The sequence below is a fragment of the Alligator sinensis genome, unplaced genomic scaffold (genome assembly GCF_000455745.1).
Source record: "Alligator sinensis unplaced genomic scaffold, ASM45574v1 scaffold78_1, whole genome shotgun sequence".
NCBI lineage: Eukaryota > Metazoa > Chordata > Crocodylia > Alligatoridae > Alligator > Alligator sinensis.
The window spans coordinates 1,174,013-1,194,744 of record NW_005842171.1 but is presented as its reverse complement, the minus strand read 5'-3'; the positions used below and the strand labels follow the sequence as shown (position 1 = coordinate 1,194,744).

Below are 20,732 nucleotides of genomic sequence, written 5' to 3'. Positions count from 1 at the left end.
GCTCTTTGTTTTTGGATTGAATAAAGACATTTTCATTGAATTGCTAACATAATCATTCAAATTCCAAAAGTAAGAATGTGCCCTGTAGGCAAAATATGTTTTGAGCAAGTAAGAAGGTTATTTCAATTAACTGGTGCAAGGTCTTTTTTCAGCACAAAACTATATTGAGTGGAAAAAAACCCAAACTTTATTTAGGCATACAATGGTATTAACAAGACACCAGCAATGGTAACCCGCCATGTAATGAATCAAACTGCAAATAGTATTTATTTTATAGCAAAGTGAGAATGTCTTCAGGGAAAATAGAATGGAGTAGTAGTTTATTAGCACGGCTCTAACATTAGAAGGCAGGGCCGTCTTCTCCCTCATTCCAGATAGGTGGCTCTTCCAGCCATGCAGAGAACCCAGGAAGGAAAATTCAATTTCTGGTAACCTTCTCATGCTTCATAAATACATATTTCATTTGCTTTCTGGTCAAGTAGAACAAGGAACTGCTTGCAGGTACAAGCATAATCAATTATCATATCCTACCCCCCTTCAGATTCCCCAAACCAATGACTCCCACCATGTCTCAAAGACATGGTCTGTATCCCTGTGAAAAAGTATCAAATACCAAAAGAGGTTCTAATGCAATTAAATGAGTCCCACAACTACAAATATGAAATGAATTCTAACACAACCACCAGCCTACCCTAGACTGAAGTTAAACAGATTTTCACCTACTGCCACAGTCTTTGAGGGCTAGAAGGGAGAGAGTTATGTGTGTTAGGATTCCAAGGCATATGTGAAGAAAGGTGGAAAATGACTTAATTTCTCCTGAATCTCCTGAGACCAGGAAGAAATCCTGAGGCTCTCAAGGACACTGCCCTTATCAACTGCCTAACATCTAATAAAGTTGAATTAAATACTTGGTTCAGTTCTCCAACAATTTGAGATTTGGTTTGAAATATTTTTTCATTTCAGCCACCACACTGAAAATCATTTATCTGCACATACACAACTGTGATTTAAAAAAGTAGTAGACAATAAAAATTGCAAGATTACATCTATTTCTTCATTATTTTCAAAGTTCCAGTTTAATTTTAACTTTATCTTAATATTCATACCATACCACTGTTGTATAGTGTATTACTATTTTCACAGTAATGATGGAAGTGGAAAGAGGTAACTGTCTTGCATGTGAGAATTTGCAAAACTATTCAATTTACAATGCTAACTATGACTACTTGTCATATCTTTTGAGAGAGTAAAGACTGACAGGTTTCAGTCTTACTAAATGAGTAATCACAGAACATTTAGCAACATTTTCTTTTGCTTGCTCATGTCATAGAACTTTTAAGCCTTTGGACAATTAGATTTCTGGGCCTAAAACCTCAGTCTTTATGAGTAGTTAAGTTCTCACACTACTCCTCTAATCCAAACAGTCTTGTATGCAATTCCAATAATGTGTAGGTATATAAAGATAAAGGCTTCTTAACACAGATTGGGATTGTTGTGCTCCTTAAGCCTGGAGGACTCCAAACTCTTTACATGTTCACAAATACAGTTGCTCAACAAACCACATTTGAGGGATGAGATAGCTGGGTTAGTCTGAATTCAGGCAGAAGGCAGGGTGGCACCTGCCATAGGTTTTTTGTGTATTATGAAACTAATGTCAGATGAGTGTCCATTCATTCTTTCATGTAGGGTTTGGCTCATCTGTCCAATGTATACAGCAGGGAGGCACTGTAAGCAGGAGATGGCATATATGACATTGGGAGAGGAATAGGTTAATGACTCAATCTAATTCATGGTGTTTGGTTCAGTGATGACATGGTCTGTGCTGCTGAGGAAGCTCAGCTAGCATCTGGATCTGTAGCAAGGCCTTGTGGCTTGGTGAGAATAGGAGTTAGATAGTCTGTTACTGGAGAGATGCCATTTGAGGTTGGGAGTTGCCTGTAAGTTAGGATAGGCTTAATCCCAGAAGCTACCTTGAGATAGCCATCATTTTCCAGGAGGGGTTGGAGGTCATGAATGAAGTATACAAAGTGCTCAAGCTGAGGGCTATAGGCTCTGTTGATTTGCGAGGTTACAGTTTCAAGAGCAATTTGATGGAGGGGTAGAAGTTGTTAAAGTCCTGGTGGAATTTCTTTAGATTCCTACCTATGTATCCATATGATGAGGATCTCATTGATGTACCAAAGGTATACCAGAGGGATGAGAGGGCAGCTGTGGAGGAAGTAGATTTCAAGGACTATCATAAATACATTGGCATGTTGGGGGGTCATGTGTGTGCCCATGACAATGACACTGAATGGTAGGTATACTGAATCTCCAAATATAAAACAGTTGTGGGGACAAAGCAGGAAAGTGTGACGGAAACAGAAGCACCGTCATTGCTGGGGATAACTGCTTTAGGAAACATTGCAATCATATATCCTCATAAGGAAACATTTCCCCTTTTCATAATTGTATCCCATGAGCCCTCAGATCTTTCCACATACTATTCTTAATCATTTCCAGGAAGCATGACATTCACAGCTTTTAAAATAAAATGAAGTAGCATTGACTTTATTCATACTCTGATATACACATTCAGTTACTTCACCCGGACACACAATGTTTTGCTTGAGGGTTTAGGGCACTGATCTGAGATTTGAAGATTTAGATATGATTGTCTTTTCTATCCAAAAAGTTTATCTGTGACCATTAGTCATTAAGCTCTTCTGTACTACTGAAAATGTACTTCTGTACTTCTGAAAATGAGATAAAAAATACTTCCCCATACCACAGAGATGCTGTAAGGATAGGGACATGAAAGACGGTGGTGCTCAGTACTATGGCAGTGGTGTAATCATAAGTAACTGAGATAGATACATATCCAGGGATGAAAAGCAGACTCCTGACACATTTGACACTATAAAAAACACAACCTCATAAATTCTGAAACTGCAGAACATTTTTTTTGCAGAGCAAAACCCCATTCCAGTGGCGATTTCATTTGTATAAATAAAGATACAAAAAAGAAAAAAGGGTTAAGTACTAGACCAAAAATGGAGAATGTACTTTACCTGCATCTTCTAGAAAGAATTGTACAGCCATCAATACCTTCCCTTGAGGTTGTAAGTCAAGCTATGAGAGGAAAGATATCAACAGTAAATCTTTTGACTGGTTGAGTCAAATGTGGGTTACAGTGGGTTAATTCAATGGATATTTCTGTATGGAAATAGGAATGGTCATTTGACTACAATTACATTCAAAAGACATTGGAAACCTGAATATTTCTTTACCCTCCATCTCATGCTTCCGTGCAGCAATAATACCATCTTCTTTTTCAGCTTCTTCCATTGCTTTGATATACCTCTATCTGTCCAATGCTCACTGCTGTTGCCTTCAAAGGTCTGTCAGGTCTACTACAATACAGTCCAAATAAGCATGCCGCAGCTATTCAGTGTCTACACGTGCATTTACACTGCTTAAATTTACTGTGCAGTAGGCATTTATATGTGCATCTACACACAGTGTGACTGTGCAGTAAGGTGTCTGCACGTGTGTTACTATGCAGTAAATTTGATATGATGCCAGTATCAAATTTATGCTCAAGCTGGCATAAGTCGCCATATTTACTGCGCAGTACAGGCATGCATGTCTAGACACGTACCCATACCGCACAGCAATTTTGGTTACTGTGCAGTAAATGCACATATGTAGATGTGCCCAGTTAGTATCAACTTAGTGTAGACTTCATACTATCACCCAGGTTATCAGACTGGCCAACATGGGTGTTAGTGCTTGATTAAAACACAAACCCAAGGTGCATTAATAGTCTACTTTTTTATACATTAGATGCACTTTCATCACTGCATCTTAAATCTGTTGATTAATGAGGTTTATAATTACAACATTCCTACATAACCTTCTATGTCTACTGTACCAGGTTTTGGTTGAATAGTCCTACATGCTGTCTGCAGACCTGTTTGATGCCATGCACCTTTACAATTTACTGATTAATGAACTTACTCAATTACAGCTTCCCTTACACTTCTATTGTTTCACGTTTGTTCATACCATCCTACATGCTTTTAAAATCTACTATGACAGCTTGTACTGATTCTATCCATCTCAGGATGTTCTCAAGCAGACGCTAAATATTCTGATGCACTTTGTTGACTTTCACAGAACTTTAGACCTACAGGCTTTTAACTCTTACTGTTCCCAGGTTTGCCTTGGGACCTATATCCACAGCAAGTGTAGCCTGGATTTATTTGGTGGCCTATGTAAAGTTCATGGTGGATGAGGATTTACATCACAGCAATCACTAGATCATACTCAATGAAATAACACATGGATATAACATTTGAAATGTTTCAAAGTGTCACGTGGTAAATCCTGTTTTAAAAATGAAGTGTTTCAGGCACAGGGAGGAAGGAATCCAGTATACAGTGCTGTCTAAATAGCACCATTTACCTATGACTAAATGCAGCTTTAAAAAAAAGATCCAAACAATATATGGGAATCCAACATCACTGTAAAAGGTCTGGATATTTTGTACTAAAATAAAATGGGTAAACAAATATGTAATATTTTATTGCATTCAAGCATGTAAGCCAAATCAAGATTAAAAATACCTTTAATAAAGATTTCTTCTAGGATCTGCTTGATCCACTACCTCTGTATAGCAGAGTGTAGAATGCATATGTCTAACATACTTGTGCATATAGCACTGTGTATCTGGTGTCAATAGATGGATATATTTTCTGGGATTCATATTCCACTTTCCCCATTATTGTTTATTTCTGTTTATGGTATATGAGTGTCCAAAAGTCACCATCAAGAAAGGTCCCATGCTGTGCTGGGTAGAGTACAAAGATATACAAAGACATGGTCATAAATGAAATTTTACCCTTCATCTCTCTTCACCAGACTGTTGTTTTTATCATTGATTAGTCTGGGCAGGGGGAGAACCTAGTGGACAAGACTCCTTCTTTCAGCAAGCTGAGAGAGGCCATCTAAGTGCTGAAACATCCATGTCATAGAACATCATTAAACCTTATCCTGTTGAGCAATATACTCTTGCACAACAGAAATTGCCAGCAATTTGTGCCCATTACTGGATGTAGTTGTCTTACTTGCCACACTGATTTCCATCTTCCCTGAGTCAAACCCTGTTCTGTGCTTTGGAGATGATTTACCAGCTGCATGCAGCTTCTCAAAGCTATGGGGCTGTGCTCCTTGTTGCCCATGAGCTGCATTGTGTCTGCACACACGCAGGGGCGTTTATCAGCCAAATTATTGGCCACAACAGGCCAATTTCCGATACAGTCAATTTTCTTTATATTGGTCCCGATCTGATGTTGGACTGATGTATCAGTGTACCTCTACCAGTCTGTATTCAGTAAAGTTGTGCAACAGGGTGTTCCTCGGGGTCTACACTGAGAAAGGAGTGGAGGGATTGGTGGTCTGCTTTATAGATTCAGCCAGACCACCTTTCTAAACTCATCCCTTAAACCAGGGGCGGGCAATTACTTTAGGCGGAGGGCTGCTTACCCAGTTTTGGCAGGTTGTTGAGGGCTGCATGGGTAGCCCCACCCCTTGACAGGTGCCCCGCCACCTGATCACCATCTTGGGACCAATGTCCCAATGTCTTGGGACCAGTGTCCCAGGGCCAGCACCGGTGGGGCCCAAAGCAGGGCACAGGCTGGCAGGGGTCTGTGGAGCCAGGCTGAGCTGCACCAGAAGGGAGAGGGGGGAGCTGGCCGGGCTCCATAGAGCCCCTGCTGGTTGGGACCCCACTCTCCTGCCACCCTGCTCTGGGCCCCACTGGCACAGGCCCCGGTACACCGGTGCAGGCCCCGTGTTCCCGCTGGCTCCCTGCCCACTCACACCCAGTGCCCCCCAACCCTGCAGTACAGGCAGGGGGCAGCACACAGCCCCGACCCCCTGCTTGCCGGCAGGAAAGAAGCTGGTGCTGAGTGCAGGGAAAAGCAGCCCCTCGCCTGCCCTGTGGCTGCCACTCCCTGCTGAAGGCGGTCGCAGCCCATGTGGGGCTGTCTGGAGCAGGCACAGGCAGCCGCACACAGGCTGCAAGCTGCTACAGCGCGGAGTGCTGGCCACGAGGCAAGCGAGGGGCTGCTTTTCCCTATGCTCAGCACCAGTTTGTAACCCAGCCCCGCTGCCAGCTTGGGCTCCAAGCCGGCTCCGGGCTTGCCGATTGGTGGCAGCAGCTCTGTGCCTGACGCCCCATACTGCAGCTACTCGCAGCCTGCCTGGGGCTGCCTGCTCCAGACAGCCCCGCATGGGCTATGAGTGGCTGCAGCATGGGGCGCCGGCCACAGGGCAGGGGAGGGGCCACTTTCCTCCGCTCCAGGAAAGAGCCCGGGGAAAAGTTGAGCGTGGGGAAAAGTTGCCCCTCCCTCGCCCCATGTCCGGTGCTCCCTGCTGTAGCTGCTTGCAGCCCGCGGGGCTGTCTGGAGCAAGCTCAGGCAGCTCCATCCAGGCTGCAAGTGGCTGCAGCATGAGGTGCCGGCCACGGGGCGGGCAAGGGGCTGCTATCCCCTGGGCCACTTTTCCCCGGGCTCCTTCCCTGCCTGGGGTCCTCCCCTGCTCTTCCCCTCCTTCACCCTTACCTGAGGTTCTGGCACTACCCAGGCAGCCATATGCTTGCAGGCCAGAAGCTGCTGGGGGGGGTGGGCCCGGGAAGGCCCTGCTGTTGTGGGAGCCTGCTGGGCTTCCCCTGGGTCCTACTTTCCCTGACTCTTGTCATTTTTGACAGAAACCAAGGGCAGATAAATATTAATTTGCTAAATTTTTAGATCCAGCCCGCAGGTTGTATTTTGCCCACCCCTGCCTTGAACGCATTGTTCTACACAACACATCAAGAGGTTTTGCACACCACTTCTTTTCACAGCACCAGTAACAATAGGTGGGGTGCACACATACTAACTTTCTGACAGTTAAACTGGCTTAACTTTTTTAAGCCAACTTAACTGTCAGAACATACACACGTATGTGGAACACAGTCTACTTAAATTTGGCGCAAGATAATACACTTCTGAGATGTATTGTCTTAAGGCCACACTAGTTAAGTCAACTTAGCTCACAAGATGGCTGCCATCATGTCGAGGAACTCTACATGTGTATGCTCCGACATGGCTTAACTTAAGTAGATTTATTTTAAGTGGACTTAGCATGTGTGTATGTACCAATTGCTTTCCATTGTATTTCTTCACTAGCTGCCATAAGTTAGTCAGTTCTCAATTGACAGAAAGGCTCTGAAGCCAAGTGTATGCATGCTTTCTTCTTCAGCATTCAAGTTCTGGGCAAAACTCAACTCCTATGGATATACATGCTGGAATCGTAAAAGCCCTGGAGCTCAGACTAAAGTAAAAGCCTGTAAAAATAGGACATCTCCAAAGGTTGAAAACTGGTGCAATGAGATGGCACACCTGGCATCTATTAGGAGAGTCATATTTAGCAGGCTTAAGTGCTTCAAAAAATTGGTGCAATTTAGAAAGAATTCTTGGAATATTTTGGTAGTTTGATTGTTCATTGTATACTTCTCTTTTCCTCTTCTAAACTTCCCTCTTCCTCCCCTCCCCCAACTTTTTGTCCCCTTTTACTGCTAATGGTTTGTGACATAGTTTGGTTTTACATGTACAGTTAATACATACATTTTCTGGTTTTTTATTGTATTTATAAAGACCAATACACATTTAAAAAAGTAAAAGCTTCTAAAACAGGGAGCTGCGCCCATTCATTTCACGAGTTTTCCCATCATGCTTTCTCCACTAGCTGTGTTGCAAAACACAAGGACAGAGAGCTCCCATGTTACTAAATAGACCAACTAGTCCTTCCAGGACTGTTTGGAGTAAACTTTTAACCTTACATATATAATGGGTGAGGTTACATATGACCTTATATATTTACTGGTTATAGCCACAATCTGGGTTCCCCAGACTTCAAAATGAAAAATTCTCATGCAAATTATGACAAGCATAAAAAACATTATTTCCCTCAGTTGTCATATGTCTGCACTACTTATATAGAATGAAGAGACCAAATAATGCTTTTAAATGGATTAGATCACAGTTGTAAGTAAATGAAAACAAGTATTTCAAAATAATTAGAGGTGCACCAATACATCGGTCTGATATTGGATCGATCCTGATATAAAGAAAATTTGCTATATCGGATATTGGCCCGATGGAGCCAATAATTTGGCCGATAAATGCCCGTGTTGCGTGCAGCCACAGCACAGCACTTAGGCAGCAAGGAGCAGAGCCAGGCAGTGTGGAGAGCTGCCTCCAGCTGGTAAGTCTGGTGTGGTAGAAGGGGAGAGGGGAGGGAAGGGGTGCGGGGGGCAGATCAACACCCCCCATGGTGAGGGATGGGGCAAGGGCAGGCGCTGCCTGGGTGGGGTGGGCATGGGCAGGGAGGGCAGCTCCCGCCACTGCTTGCACTTCAGGAGGGCAGGTGGGGAGGTGTGCCCCCTGGATCTGTGCGGGGTGGGGCGGGCTGCAGCCAGGGCTGTGCAGGGCTCTTCTTGGAGTGGGGGGCAGGTTGGGGGTGGGTGCTGGCAGTGCTGGGAGGATGCTGCATCCACTGCAAATTTCGCTGCAGCTCAGCTCCCAGCATAGCCGCTGCCAGTCACCTGGTGCAGCCCTGGCTCTTCCTGGCGTGTGAGTGGAGGCGGGGCGCTGAGCCATGGCTGCACTGGGTGGCTAGTGGCGGCAGTGCTAAAAGCTGAGCTGCAGCTAAATTTGGGGTGGATACAGCAACCTTCCAGCGCCGCTGGCACCCACTTGGAGACCAGCCCCTGCCGAGAAGAGCCCTGCACAGCCCTAGCTTTAGCCTGCCCTGTCCCATGCAGATCAGGGGGCACATGACCCCCCACCCTCCAGGGGTGCAAGCAGCAGCAGGAGCCACCCCCACTCCCTCCTTCACCATGGGGGGGCATTAATCTGCGCCCCTATGCCCCTTCTGTCTCCCCTCCCCTTCCACCACACCGGACATATCAGCTAGACTCAGCTGTATCGGAAATCGGATCGGTATCAGCTAATATGCCTCCTTAAATATTGGCTATTGGTATTGGCCTCCAAAATCTCTATCAGTGCACCTCTAAAAATAATATGTGAATTATTATTTTGGGATGCTAGTGTCATCTCATCCTTGAAAAACAAAGTAGTTCCACATTAGGGTGAGGAAACATATATGAGACAAGCCTTTCTTTATCTGCTACAAATATATGATGTCCTGAAAGCGGAGAAGGCAAGATTTTGAAAGAATTTTGTAAGATGTCATAGTTGGAATTTTAGTTCACGAAAAATGTATCAAATCAACGGAGTGAAAGCAATAGTGAGACATGAAACCAGGTTTCAGAGTTTCAATCCTTATCAGAACTTCAAAGTTCTGACCCCATCTATATTAGGAATAATAATTAGTTTCCTTCTTGTCACTTGAGGTTTTCAGTGGTAATCCAGAACGCTTTTCAAATAATTACCTCAAATTCAGAATTGGACCTAGGGCATGTGTAAAGCTTCATTATATAATAGTAACTAAGAATGTTTTATTAATTTTCTATTGCTTAACTTAAAACTAGGTTCAGCCTAATGTCCCTTTTATTTTTCCAAACTCGAGTCAAATCATTTTCCCATAAAATCTTTGCTAAAATAATATATATGCAAATGATTGCATGTATGTACACAAAACAGTTTGTACATGCTATGAGACATTGAGGCAAGAAAGTAAATTAAGAACGAAGGAAACAACTTGCTGCAACACCAGATCAACTAGCAATTTTTCTGAAAAAGTGAACAGACTTAGAATCAATCTTAGCTTTCTTCATCTACAGTTAATTTGTAATAATCCATCTCCACTTGAACATCTGCTGATCCCAGCTAACAGCCATAGCACTTTGAAAGTTAAATTTTGAGTGTACCATAGGTTGCTATTTTCAGATGCTGAAACCTGAATGTTAGTATCAGTTTCATAGACCTTGACACTTCATTATCGGCATCAATAACTATGCTAAAATCTTTTCTTGGAGGCACTGCCATGTATGTTAAGAAGGACTGAATGTACATATTTTCAAAGCTGAATGGCAGGTCTGTTCCGCTTCAGTAAAATATAACAAGCAAGCAGCCAGTTCTGCAAATTTAAGGGATTACTCTCCAGACTTACCCAGAATTCCGCTTTGCCATTGCCCTTCTTGCATCTCTCAGCCAAGACTGATACCCCTACAGTAACCTCAGATAATGGCTCTTCTGCTGCCTTCATGAGAACAATTTGAATCACACGCCCTTCATAGACGTGGGCATCGAAGGACGTTTTCCATTCTGGATACATGGTTGGTTTCTTCTGAACCAAAGTTTTTCCTCTTTCTGAAAGTCACATAAGACAAGAAAAGTGGAAAGTGAGGACTCCATAGGCCAGTGTTTCTCAAACTGGAGTTATGACCTCCCCCCAGGCATATATGTACAGCATATACAGGTTTTAGCATCTAAAGGGCATGTGAGAGGAAAGAATAGGAAAGCAGAAGGGAAAAGGGACATAAGCAGAAGAAAAGAAAGCAACAAATATGAAGAACTCTAGTTTCTTCGGTAGTTAGACAGGATACAATATGTAATGACAAAATATTACTATTTTTATTATCTATCACAGTGGTGCTCAACAGCGGCCTTGATCCGGTGCCCAGGGCAGGCATGGTGGGGCTCCATCTGGATGCACAGAGGGGGCTGGAGGTAGCCCAGTTTGATCTAGCTCCACTGCAAGAAGAGGGTGTGGCCCACCCCCCCTGCCAGTCCCATAGGGGAAAGGGGGTGTGACCCAGCCCCAACACAGTTGGGCAGAGGAAGGGAGCTTGGCTTGGCCCCAACCCAGCAGTGCGGAGAGAAGTGGGTGTGGCCTGGTCCAGATCTGGCTGTACTGGTGGGGGCAGAGGGGAAGGGAGCATGGGAATTTGGTGAAGGAGGAGGGTGGCCACTAGTCCCCTGCTGCCAAATTTCCCAACCCATGTCTCCATGGCATCTGGCCCAAGGGCCGGAGGTTGAGTACCCCAATCTATGACAAAGAAACATAGGGGGATAGAGTGGTAAACCACATAAAAAGGAGTGAGCTACCCAAAAGTTTGAGAACTACTGTTTTGTCTTTAAATTGGAGAGCAACAAGATGGCTTTGACTATCAAATCTGAAACAGGAGATAACCTCAGAAATTCAGATTATTGCCTAACTAAGCAATGGTGTTAATTTTCTGAAACTGGAGGTGTATTATCCCGAAAAAGTCATGGCATGAAAGTGCTATGATATATCAGTGTTAACTTGGAAAGATAAACCATAGAATGTGGGTTTTCAGTCTCTATTTCCATTTGGTTCACTCAACAGACTCTCAGCTAACACAGGTGCTTTGTTATCCATTGCAATGAACACTTGCAAAGCTCCAGGCCTACTCCTGGCAGCAAAAGTCCCTTGTGGAGGCATGTGTCATTCAAGAAACTTGCAATCAATTGCCTCCAGCATCTCCATGCTTCCAAATACAATGGGAGGCATGTTTGCTAGTCAATGTTCATTATGATAGCTGTTTGATATCCTGAGATACAGTTCCAGACAAGCAATTGTGGAAGTGCTGTGCTCGTCCTGACTTAAGCTAGAACAGTCACTCCAGGATAAAAGTGACAAACATGAATCCCAGCATGGGGTATTGACCCAACGGAAAAAGGCTTTAAATACTGTGAAAATTCCAGGACTTCATGCTGTGGTTGATCACCTTTAAATTATATTCTTCCCTGGAGTATCCACCCTATGCTACTGTGAGAGACAGCATGCTGGGCTAGATGGACCTGCGATTCAACCTGGTATGGCATCTCTTATTTCCTTACGACAGGTGGTGCTCATGGTTTTGGCCCCATGGGTCAGAGGAATGGTACAGGGCTAGTCTGCAGGCTGGATTGGGCCCTGAGCCAACCCTATGTGCTGGGATCAGGCTCTGGGGCCTTGCACTGGTTCCACTGACCCTGGATCAGGTTCCAGGGCCTTGCACTACCTCTCCCTAGCCCCTGTCCAGCTGGGATTGGGCCCCATCCTGCATGCCTGATCTAGTGTGCATATCTACAGACCACAGGACTCCCCACAAATTCATGGGGGGTCCTGAAGGCCAGAGGGCATGGTGGCAGGGACTGGATTTGGCCTGTGGGCCGGATGTTGAGCAACCCTGGATTAGACCATGAACTCATTCTACTGGACATCCACCACTACTAAATGGCGAATTAAGAAATAGTATATTTATCCATATATAAAACAAGGTTTTTCCCCCATAATCGGCATGGGGGGAAAAGCCCCTCTGTTTATAGTCTCATACAAGGAAACCATGTAAAATACATTGCCTATCATTAAACCGCTCCCAAAAGTAGCACGTGTTCAGTAATGTAAACGCAGTTGATTAAATGCAAAAAAGTCCCACTATGTGGGACTATAAAACACATGGTCCGTATTAGGCAAACATACTGATGGGAACCTACCACAAGGAGAGAAGAGTGCAACCCATCTGAATAAAATATATGCTAGTGACCATTGTGTTCATTCCTCTGCAGCACCCACAATTTTTTAAGTCATGGTGAGCCAGTACATTGAATGCATTGCAACTTCTTCACTCCTACTTCACATTCCCATTTTCAATAAGTCTTGTTTCTTCACCAGTCTTAAATGTCTGGCAAACATCACCAAATTGGACCCCAAACAATTCACCCATAATCCCTCTGTTACTCCTTCTCTCAGCCTGTTGCATATGATTAGTGAGGCCCTATTGTCCATTAGGTGGAGCTGGACTAGGCTACCATGCTCCTCAAGTGCATATACATTTTTGTAGGATCCCAGAACTCTTGACAAGAACACCTGGTTCCAGGCATGGGGGGGAAGGGTGTGGGGGGTGCTAATTAGCACATGGATCCTTTGTGTGGGGGAGGGTATCCGGAGTACATACACATACTAAGCAGTGCTAAGCTGTGGGGTCACCATGGCTTGAAAGGCTGTTGGCTGTGACAGAACCCAGCCCAATGAGCTAAATGGAAAGTCAGCTTTGGGCTAATATTGTGCGTTGTTTCTACTATATATAAGTAGTTACAAAAGTGCTGCATAAAAGTATGTTTATGGAGTACCTGTGCTAAAACGTGCAGCATTTCTAAACAACACAAAATGCATCAGTTCTGGATGAACTACATCTACAGTACCCGTAGTTTGACCTCTGTTCTTAAAAACTTTCAGAGGAGGAAATAGTCAACTCTTCCTAGGTGGACTGTTCCAATACTTTGCTATTCCTCTAACTAATTCCCCACCCCCCCACCTCTAATATTTAGGATATTAGACCCAGAACTCTTTTGCTACAAATTAATCCAGTATTTTCTTGGTAGTCTTGATAGCAATCTCGATAGTACTCAATTGATAACTATCCTCTTTATAACAGCCTTTTATGTAGTGAAGGCCTAAGACCCATTCCATTATCTGTTTCCAAAACCAGACATTCCAGTTCTTTGGAGAATGTTTCCCAAAACTCTTATTCTTGTTGCTATCAGGCATCAGAGCAGCAGGCAGGCAGACAAGTCTCCAGCTGGCCTTGGTTGCTATGTGGGACTGATTACCTTCAGCTGAGTCCCCTTAAGCAGCAGCCCTTTAAGCCCTCTGTGGGCTCTCGATGAAGATTTTCCTTCTGTCTAGCCCCAGTGCTCCTGCTTTTTTATCACTAGTATTGTTCTTTTCTTCCTAGTCCTGATTCCTGATCCCTGACTCTGAGTATCCTAGTCTACTTCCTGCACCCTGTCTCCCTGTCCCTAGCTTGGTTCCTGTTGCTTTTGCCTGAACCCTGTGCCTTTGACCCACTTCTGCCTAGTGCCTGGGCTCCTGGTTTGTGATTTCAGCTTCTAGACTTCTAGTATTGCTGACCCTTGGTGTCTGGACTCCTAGGCCTTTAGCCCCTAAACTGCAGCCCTCTATGTCTGGGCCAGCCCTGATAGTTGCTTTCCTCTGGACCCTCTTCAACATGCCTACTTTTTTCTGAAGATACGATACTCAAACCAAGACATCTCACTCCAGATCTTCACCAGTGCCAAGTAGAGCTTAATATTATCTTCTGTAATTTATGCTTCTGTCATTTACATTTAGAACAACATTGAATTGTTAATTCACATTCAGGTTGTAGTTCACTATAACCCAGTATTACTGCCCACCCGGTGATAAGCCATTTGGAGTCTGGGCATTTGCTTTTTCCTTCTTAAGGACAGGGCTTCGCATTTGTCTTTGACTTATGCTACTGATTTTGGATCATTTCTCCACTTTATCAAGATCATTTTGAATTCTAATCCTGCTTGCCAAAATGCTTTCAACAACTTTCTTCTTGGTGTCTATAACACAGCACCCCAGCTCTTGTTACTAGAAAGGACTGAGAAGGTGAGAGACTCAGAGCCAGGAAGAGCAGTATGGAGTAACAACCCAGGTGGACTGGACCTGGGATTAATAAGGCCAGGTGGCTAATGAAGCAATTAGCTGTATTTGGTCCCTGGATACAGAAGACCTGGTCACATGATGGAAGGAAACTGAGCCTAGTGATATAAGTTCAGTCTCTGACTGCAGCAAGGAGAGAAGCTCTTGGGGGTGAGGGGTTGCTGGAAGGCGGGGAGAGTGACCCAGGGGAAGGAGGCTCCTGTGGAGGTAGGGCCTATGGGCAACATTTACCCTGAGGAGGGAAGTTATTTATGTTATGAAGCAGCTGGCTCATATTTTTGTTTTGTTTGCACCAGAGGACTGTGGCTATGAGAGTGGAGGAACCCATGAATAGGGGTAACTGGGTGCCACTCGCTTGCTACTTGTTCCAGGAACTAGCCTTGAGCTAAAGGGGCAGCGACTGCTGCTGAGATTGAAATTACAAGAAGGACTGCTGCCAAGGCAGGGCTGATACTTGGGACTTGACATCTTAAAGGGTATACAAAGGTTGAGGGTGCAGCCGGAGAAAAAGGGGATCACGGCTACAACAGCTGAGGCTCTGACAAGTTCTGAGAAGCCTACAGGAGCACTCAAAGGGGCATACAGGCCCCCAAGATGAGGCAACCAGCAAAACTACCCTGCACCCTAGGGACCACCTCTCTCAACAACAAATAGAATAACATTAAAGACATGGCAGGAAAGATACTGGAGGTGAGGTGGCGCTGAGGGTAGGGCTCCTGGTGTCAGGGTAGCGGCACCCCCAAGGGTATACCACAGTGTTATCCATAACTAAGTGCACCTTTTTCCACTATCCAAATCATTACTTATGATTTGTAATACTGCATCTACTGCGAGCCCTAATCATGAATCAGGAGAAAAAAAATAATCCTCCAAAGAAGCCAGGGCAAGCTCTCTCCCCAAAATCACTACCAGAATCCATGCTTACTCTAACGTGGGAAAACAACCCTTATCTAAGAACCTTTTTTCCAAGTTAAGTTTCTAGTCATTCAGTAACAGCTCATTTGATACACTCTGCTCATTGTGGTGAGCCATGCAAACAGCAGTAAAAAATAGCACATTGGTATTTCTTTATTAGGGAATGCCTACCAAGAATAGCATTACAAATTTTGATGTTGATAACCAAGACCAACCCTCCTTGCTAAAAAACACTCTGAAATGTTCCTAAACCTGAAGGTCTTCTGCAATCTGTTGCAACTTTCTAGTTTTTCTCTTCTACTTGAACTGAAAAGTTTTTACCTAGAATTTAAAGTCTTGTAGATGGCTAACTAGCACACGTTTCTATTAATGCAAAATTGCATACAGAACTTCAGTACTCTACATACAACAGAAGACAATAAGAACATTTGTTATAGTAGTGAGGTATCCTCCCTTATTGTCATCTACGTTGCTACCATCTTTCATGCAAAATATTGCAGTAACCAGCTAGAGTTAAATAACTATGTACTTAATTAGTTGTAGAATATCTGCTGAACAACGGGGGTGGGGGGTTGGGAGGGTGTCTACATGAAACGCTTTACTGCGCAGTAAAACATCACTATCTACAAGTGTGCAGCATTTACTGTGCGGTAGATTAGTCTACTGCGTGGTTGCCTATTACCTGTAAATTACTACCTGCCTACTACCTGTAACTATTGAGCACACATGTAGACAGTAGCACACATGTAGACAGCTGACTGGGAGCAGTTTGCTCCCAGTCAGCTCAGACAGCAGAGGTGGGGAAACTGTCTCTTCCCCCCAGGCAGCTGCTTCCCAGCCCTCTGCCTTGATAGGCTGATCAGAGCATGGGGCTGGGAAAATGTCCCCTCCCCCAGCTGCTGCTACCCAGATCTGCAGATTGGGGCAGGGAGCTGGGAGACAGTGCCCTGGAGACACTGACACCCAGAGAAGCCTGGAGATCCCCCTGGCTGCTGTAGCGGGGCACAGGAGGGCTGGAGTAGCCCTGCACTGTACTGCTACACTTTGGAGTAAGTGTGCTCCCATCCAGAGCAAATTTTCTCCCAAAGGGCACATGTGTAGATACCCTGCTGGAGAAAATTTACTATGCAGTAAGCTTACAGTGCATTAATAGTGCAGGATTCCTTATTAAGAGAGTCTTCATAATGTCTTTAATTTTTGAAGCTTCTGCTCCCCTGGGCAATAAAAACCTGAAAATCAAGACCAGGAATTACATTTTGTTCTTTTTTTATCACTCCAGTGGCCATATTTTAGCCACCTACGGGGCATTTTTGGCACTTAAGTACCAGGGAAATTCTACTCCTGGATGCATATGGATGACTACGTAGACTGGCAATAATGGAATGAAGGATGCCTCCCTTTTTTCCCCACAACTAGCTGAGTGGATATGGCACTCACCAGGGAGCTGAAGATCCTGGGTTCTTCTCTAGAAGGGGTTTGAACTATGCTCTCTTTGTTTTCCTAGCAAAATATACTACCCACCACATCACAGTTCAGCATTACCCAGGGCTTTCTCTAGTGCTCCCTTTGAACCTGGCCTCCTGAGATGAAGCCATGCAAGAGAGATGTGAGGCCAGGAGAAAGGGCACAAATTAGTGAATGTGTGACTCAGTAAGGTGACTGCTGGCTTGGAGGGTATCCTGGGTTCCAGCTTTGTCCCCTGTGGCGTAGAAGCTACCTACTACCTGACTTTTTTTTCTATGAATATATTAGCAACTCAGCTTCAAAAGGAGCATGGAAGAAAGCAGCAAGTAATGACTGACCTGAAGGGTGGTGGCTAGAGTGCTGTGCTAGAAGGTCAGATACACCCAGGTTCATGCCCTCGGGGTGACGGGGTCCTAGAGTCCAAGATTCCTAGGTGAGTGCTGTAGCCTGTGAACTATGGAGACAAAAGAGGAACCTGAATACTTATTCACTCTTTTGTTCAGTAGTAATGGGTTTTGGCTGATTCCATTTTCAAGTGTCTTAGGCTACTAAGGGGGTGTGTATGTGCTATTGCTACTACTGGACATGCTCAGTCTCCGTGATTATGTAGTTATGCAGTCATCCATGTGTTCATGATTATACATTCAGAAACAGAATTCCCATGGGCATCAAAGGGCCAAAAATGGACACCTAGAGCCCTGCTATGCATTCAAATTAAAGAGGGATAAAAAACAGCTACACAGTTGTTACATATTTTCAAGCACTAATTTCAAGCACTAATTTCCAAGCACTAATTATGGATGGATATAAACTGTTGAGGAAGGACAGGTAGGGGAGAAGAAGAGGAGGAGGAGGAGTTGTACTTTTTGTAAAAGAGCTGTATGCTTGCCTCTGGGTTAGGGTCAGAGGAGAGAACAACAAGGGTGATGTCACGGTGGGAGTCTGCTATAGACCACCAGACCAAGAAGAAGTAATGGATGAGGCTTTTTTTCACACGACTAGCAGAAGCTTCCCAATCACAGGCCCTGGTTCTCATGGGGGACATCTACTGGGGGGGACAATATGGCAGTGCATAGGCAATCCAGGGAGTTTTTGGAGAGTGTTGGGGACAGCTTCATGGTTCAATTGCTGGAGCAAGCAACTAGGGGTCACGCTCTTCTTGACCTGCCGCTCACCAGCAAGGAATTTAGTAGTGGGGAATTTAGCAGTGGGTGGCAACTTGGGCAACAGTGACCATGAGATGATTGAGTTTAGGATCCAGAGGAAAAGGATGGAAAGGAGCAGAGTAAGGATCTTGGACTTCAGAAAAGCAGATTTTGACTCCCTCTGGGAACTGATGGGCAGGATCCCATGGGAGGCCATGTCTGAGGGGAAAGGAGTTTAGGAGAGTTCATTGTACTTTAAAGAAACCTTACTGAGAGTGCAGGAAGACTAGCAAGTATGGCAGAAGAACAGCTTGGCTTAGCAGGGAACTCTTCAATAAGCTAAATCACAAAAAGGAAGCTTATAAGAAGTGGAAACTTGGACAAATAACTAGGGAGGAGTATAAGAGCACTGCTCAGGCATGCAGGGATGAAATCAGGAAGGTCAAAGTGCAATTGAAGTTGCAGTTAGCAAGGGATGTGAAGGGTAACAAGAAGGGTTTCTATTAGTATGTCAGTAACAAGAGGAGGATCACGGAAAGTATGGATCCCTTACTGAATACGGGATGCAACCTAGTGACAGAGGATGAAGAAAAGGCTGAAGTGCTCAATGCCTTTTTCACCTCAGTCTTCACAGGCAAGGTCAGTTTCTAGACTACTGTATCTGGCAGCAGTTTGGGGAGGAGGTTAGCAGCCAACAGTGGCAAAAAAACAGTTTAGGGCAGTGATCTCCAACCTTTTTAAGTACCGGATCACTTTTTGAATTAAAGTACAACCCAAGATCTACCGCCCCCTCCCCTACCTGTGCCCAGCAGGTCAGTCTGTGGGGAGGGAAGGAGGGGGCAGATCGAGGCAGAGGGAGAAAAATTATTTGGGGGGGAAATTATTTGTGTCCCCCCAGCAGGTAAGTCTGTGGGGGAAGGTGCGGGGGGAGGGGAAAGGGCCATGGGGAGGTGCAGATCGAGGCTCCAGCAGTGAGGGAGCAGGGTATAGGCAGGAGCAGGGGCTGGGGTGAGTGGGGCCCTGGCTGGGCTGGGTGGTGGGACAAGCAGAGGCCCAGGGTGCACATGCCCCCCCAACCTGTGCATGGGGCGGAGGCAGTTGCTGCTGAACACTGTGCTTTGCTCCCTGATGCAGCTGCCTCATGCCCCCTGCCTGCCCAGTGGTGTAACGCACGTGGTGTCATGCAGTTTTTGGGGCAACAACAGAGGCTTCCACCCCACGTGCAAATCGGAGGGGCATATGCTGTGGGAGAGCGCGTGTTGTCACTGCAGGCTTGGGCTCAGCCAGAGCCAGGCTTTTCCCAGCTGGGGGTTGAGCCACACTGCACTCAGGATGGGTGGTGGCAGCACTGAAAGCAGGAGTTGTGGGGGCTACAGTGAATTTTCAAGTGGATGCAGCCCCCCTTTGTTGATTCCTTCCCAGTGCCACTGCCCGCCCTGAGCACAGCCTGGCCCAGCCCCTGGCTGGGAAGAGCCAGGTGCTACCCTGGCCTCAGCCTGCAGCAGCAGCCCACCCTCATCCTGCACGCACATCCAGGGGCACACGCCCTCCATGCCTTCCCATGGTGTGTGTTCTCCCTCCCTTCCTGTGGCTCCGTCCCATGCCCCATCCTGCCTGTGCAGCGCCTGCCCATGTCCCAGCCTCAGGCCCAGCCCCACTCCCTCCCTTACCACTGTATGAGCACCCCTCCATAGATTCATAGATGTTAGGGTCGGAAGGGACCTCAATAGATCATCGAGTCCGACCCCCTGCATAGGCAGGAAAGAGAGCTGGGTCTAGATGACCCCAGCTAGATGCCTATCCAACCTCCTCTTGAAGACCCCCAGGGTAGGGGAGAGCACCACCTCCCTTGGGAGCCCGTTCCAGACCCTGGCCACTCGAACTGTGAAGAAGTTCTTCCTAATGTCCAATCTAAATCTGCTCTCTGCTAGCTTGTGGCCATTATTTCTTGTAACCCCCGGGGGCACCTTGGTGAATAAAACCTCACCAATTCCCTTCTGTGCCCCCGTGATGAACTTATAGGCAACCACAAGGTCGCCTCTCAACCTTCTCTTGCGGAGGCTGAAAAGGTCCAGGTTCTCTAGTCTCTCCTCGTAACCCCTGCTGCAGCCACTCACACTGCCCCATGTTTGGGGCCCCACTGCAGCTGGCCCAGGAGCAGCCTGACGCCACTAGGTCCCACCATTGGGCTTAGCCTCACTCCTGCCTGCCCGGCAGCAGGATGCACATGGCATCCACTCCCGGGGTAGCTGCAGTGGGGCTCAGGGCACAAAGCCCACTATGCAGCAGCAGCTGCCTCCACCCTGCGGACAGATGGGGGTGGGGGGTGTGCATAGCAGTGGGAGTTGTATACAATGGTGGGAGCCCCCCATGTCCCTGGACAAGCCACCCGGGTTCCGATCCTCCCAGCACCTGGACTGCCTGGGGCCCCACTTACCTCAGCCCCTGCTCCAGCTTGTGCCCCACTCCCCACTCCCTCCCTCACAGCGGGGACCTCTATCTGGCCCCCACCTCTTCCCTCCCCCACAGACTGACCTGCTGGCCTCAGCCCCCCAGCCTCAGATCAACTGCTCATGGCTTCATGATTGACCATGGTGATCACTGGGTTAGGGACTATTTAGAAAAGCTAGATATATACAAGTCCATGGGGCTGGACAGGATGCACCTGAGGGTGCTGAGGGAGTTGGCCGATGCAACTGCAGAGTCACTGAACATTTTTGAAAACTCACAGCCATTGGGAGA

At 46.0% G+C, this 20,732-nt stretch overlaps 1 protein-coding gene across 6 annotated transcripts in view; it reads right to left on the bottom strand.

Annotated features, from left to right (window-relative positions):
• The window catches only part of PRKCD (protein kinase C delta), a 174,993-nt gene that overhangs the window by 61,478 nt on the left and 92,783 nt on the right, over positions 1 to 20,732 (bottom strand). For 5 of the 6 annotated variants that reach the window (XM_006025872.3, XM_025206767.1, XM_006025871.3 and 2 more), the window contains 2 exons: positions 10,159 to 10,358; positions 3,051 to 3,111 (listed from right to left, as the gene is read on the bottom strand). In XM_006025872.3, coding sequence (XP_006025934.1) covers positions 3,051 to 3,111; positions 10,159 to 10,358 — 261 coding nt within the window. Of the gene's footprint in view, positions 1 to 3,050; positions 3,112 to 10,158; positions 10,359 to 17,183; positions 17,300 to 20,732 lie in introns of all 6 variants that reach the window. The other variant, XM_025206765.1, reaches the window with a different exon arrangement.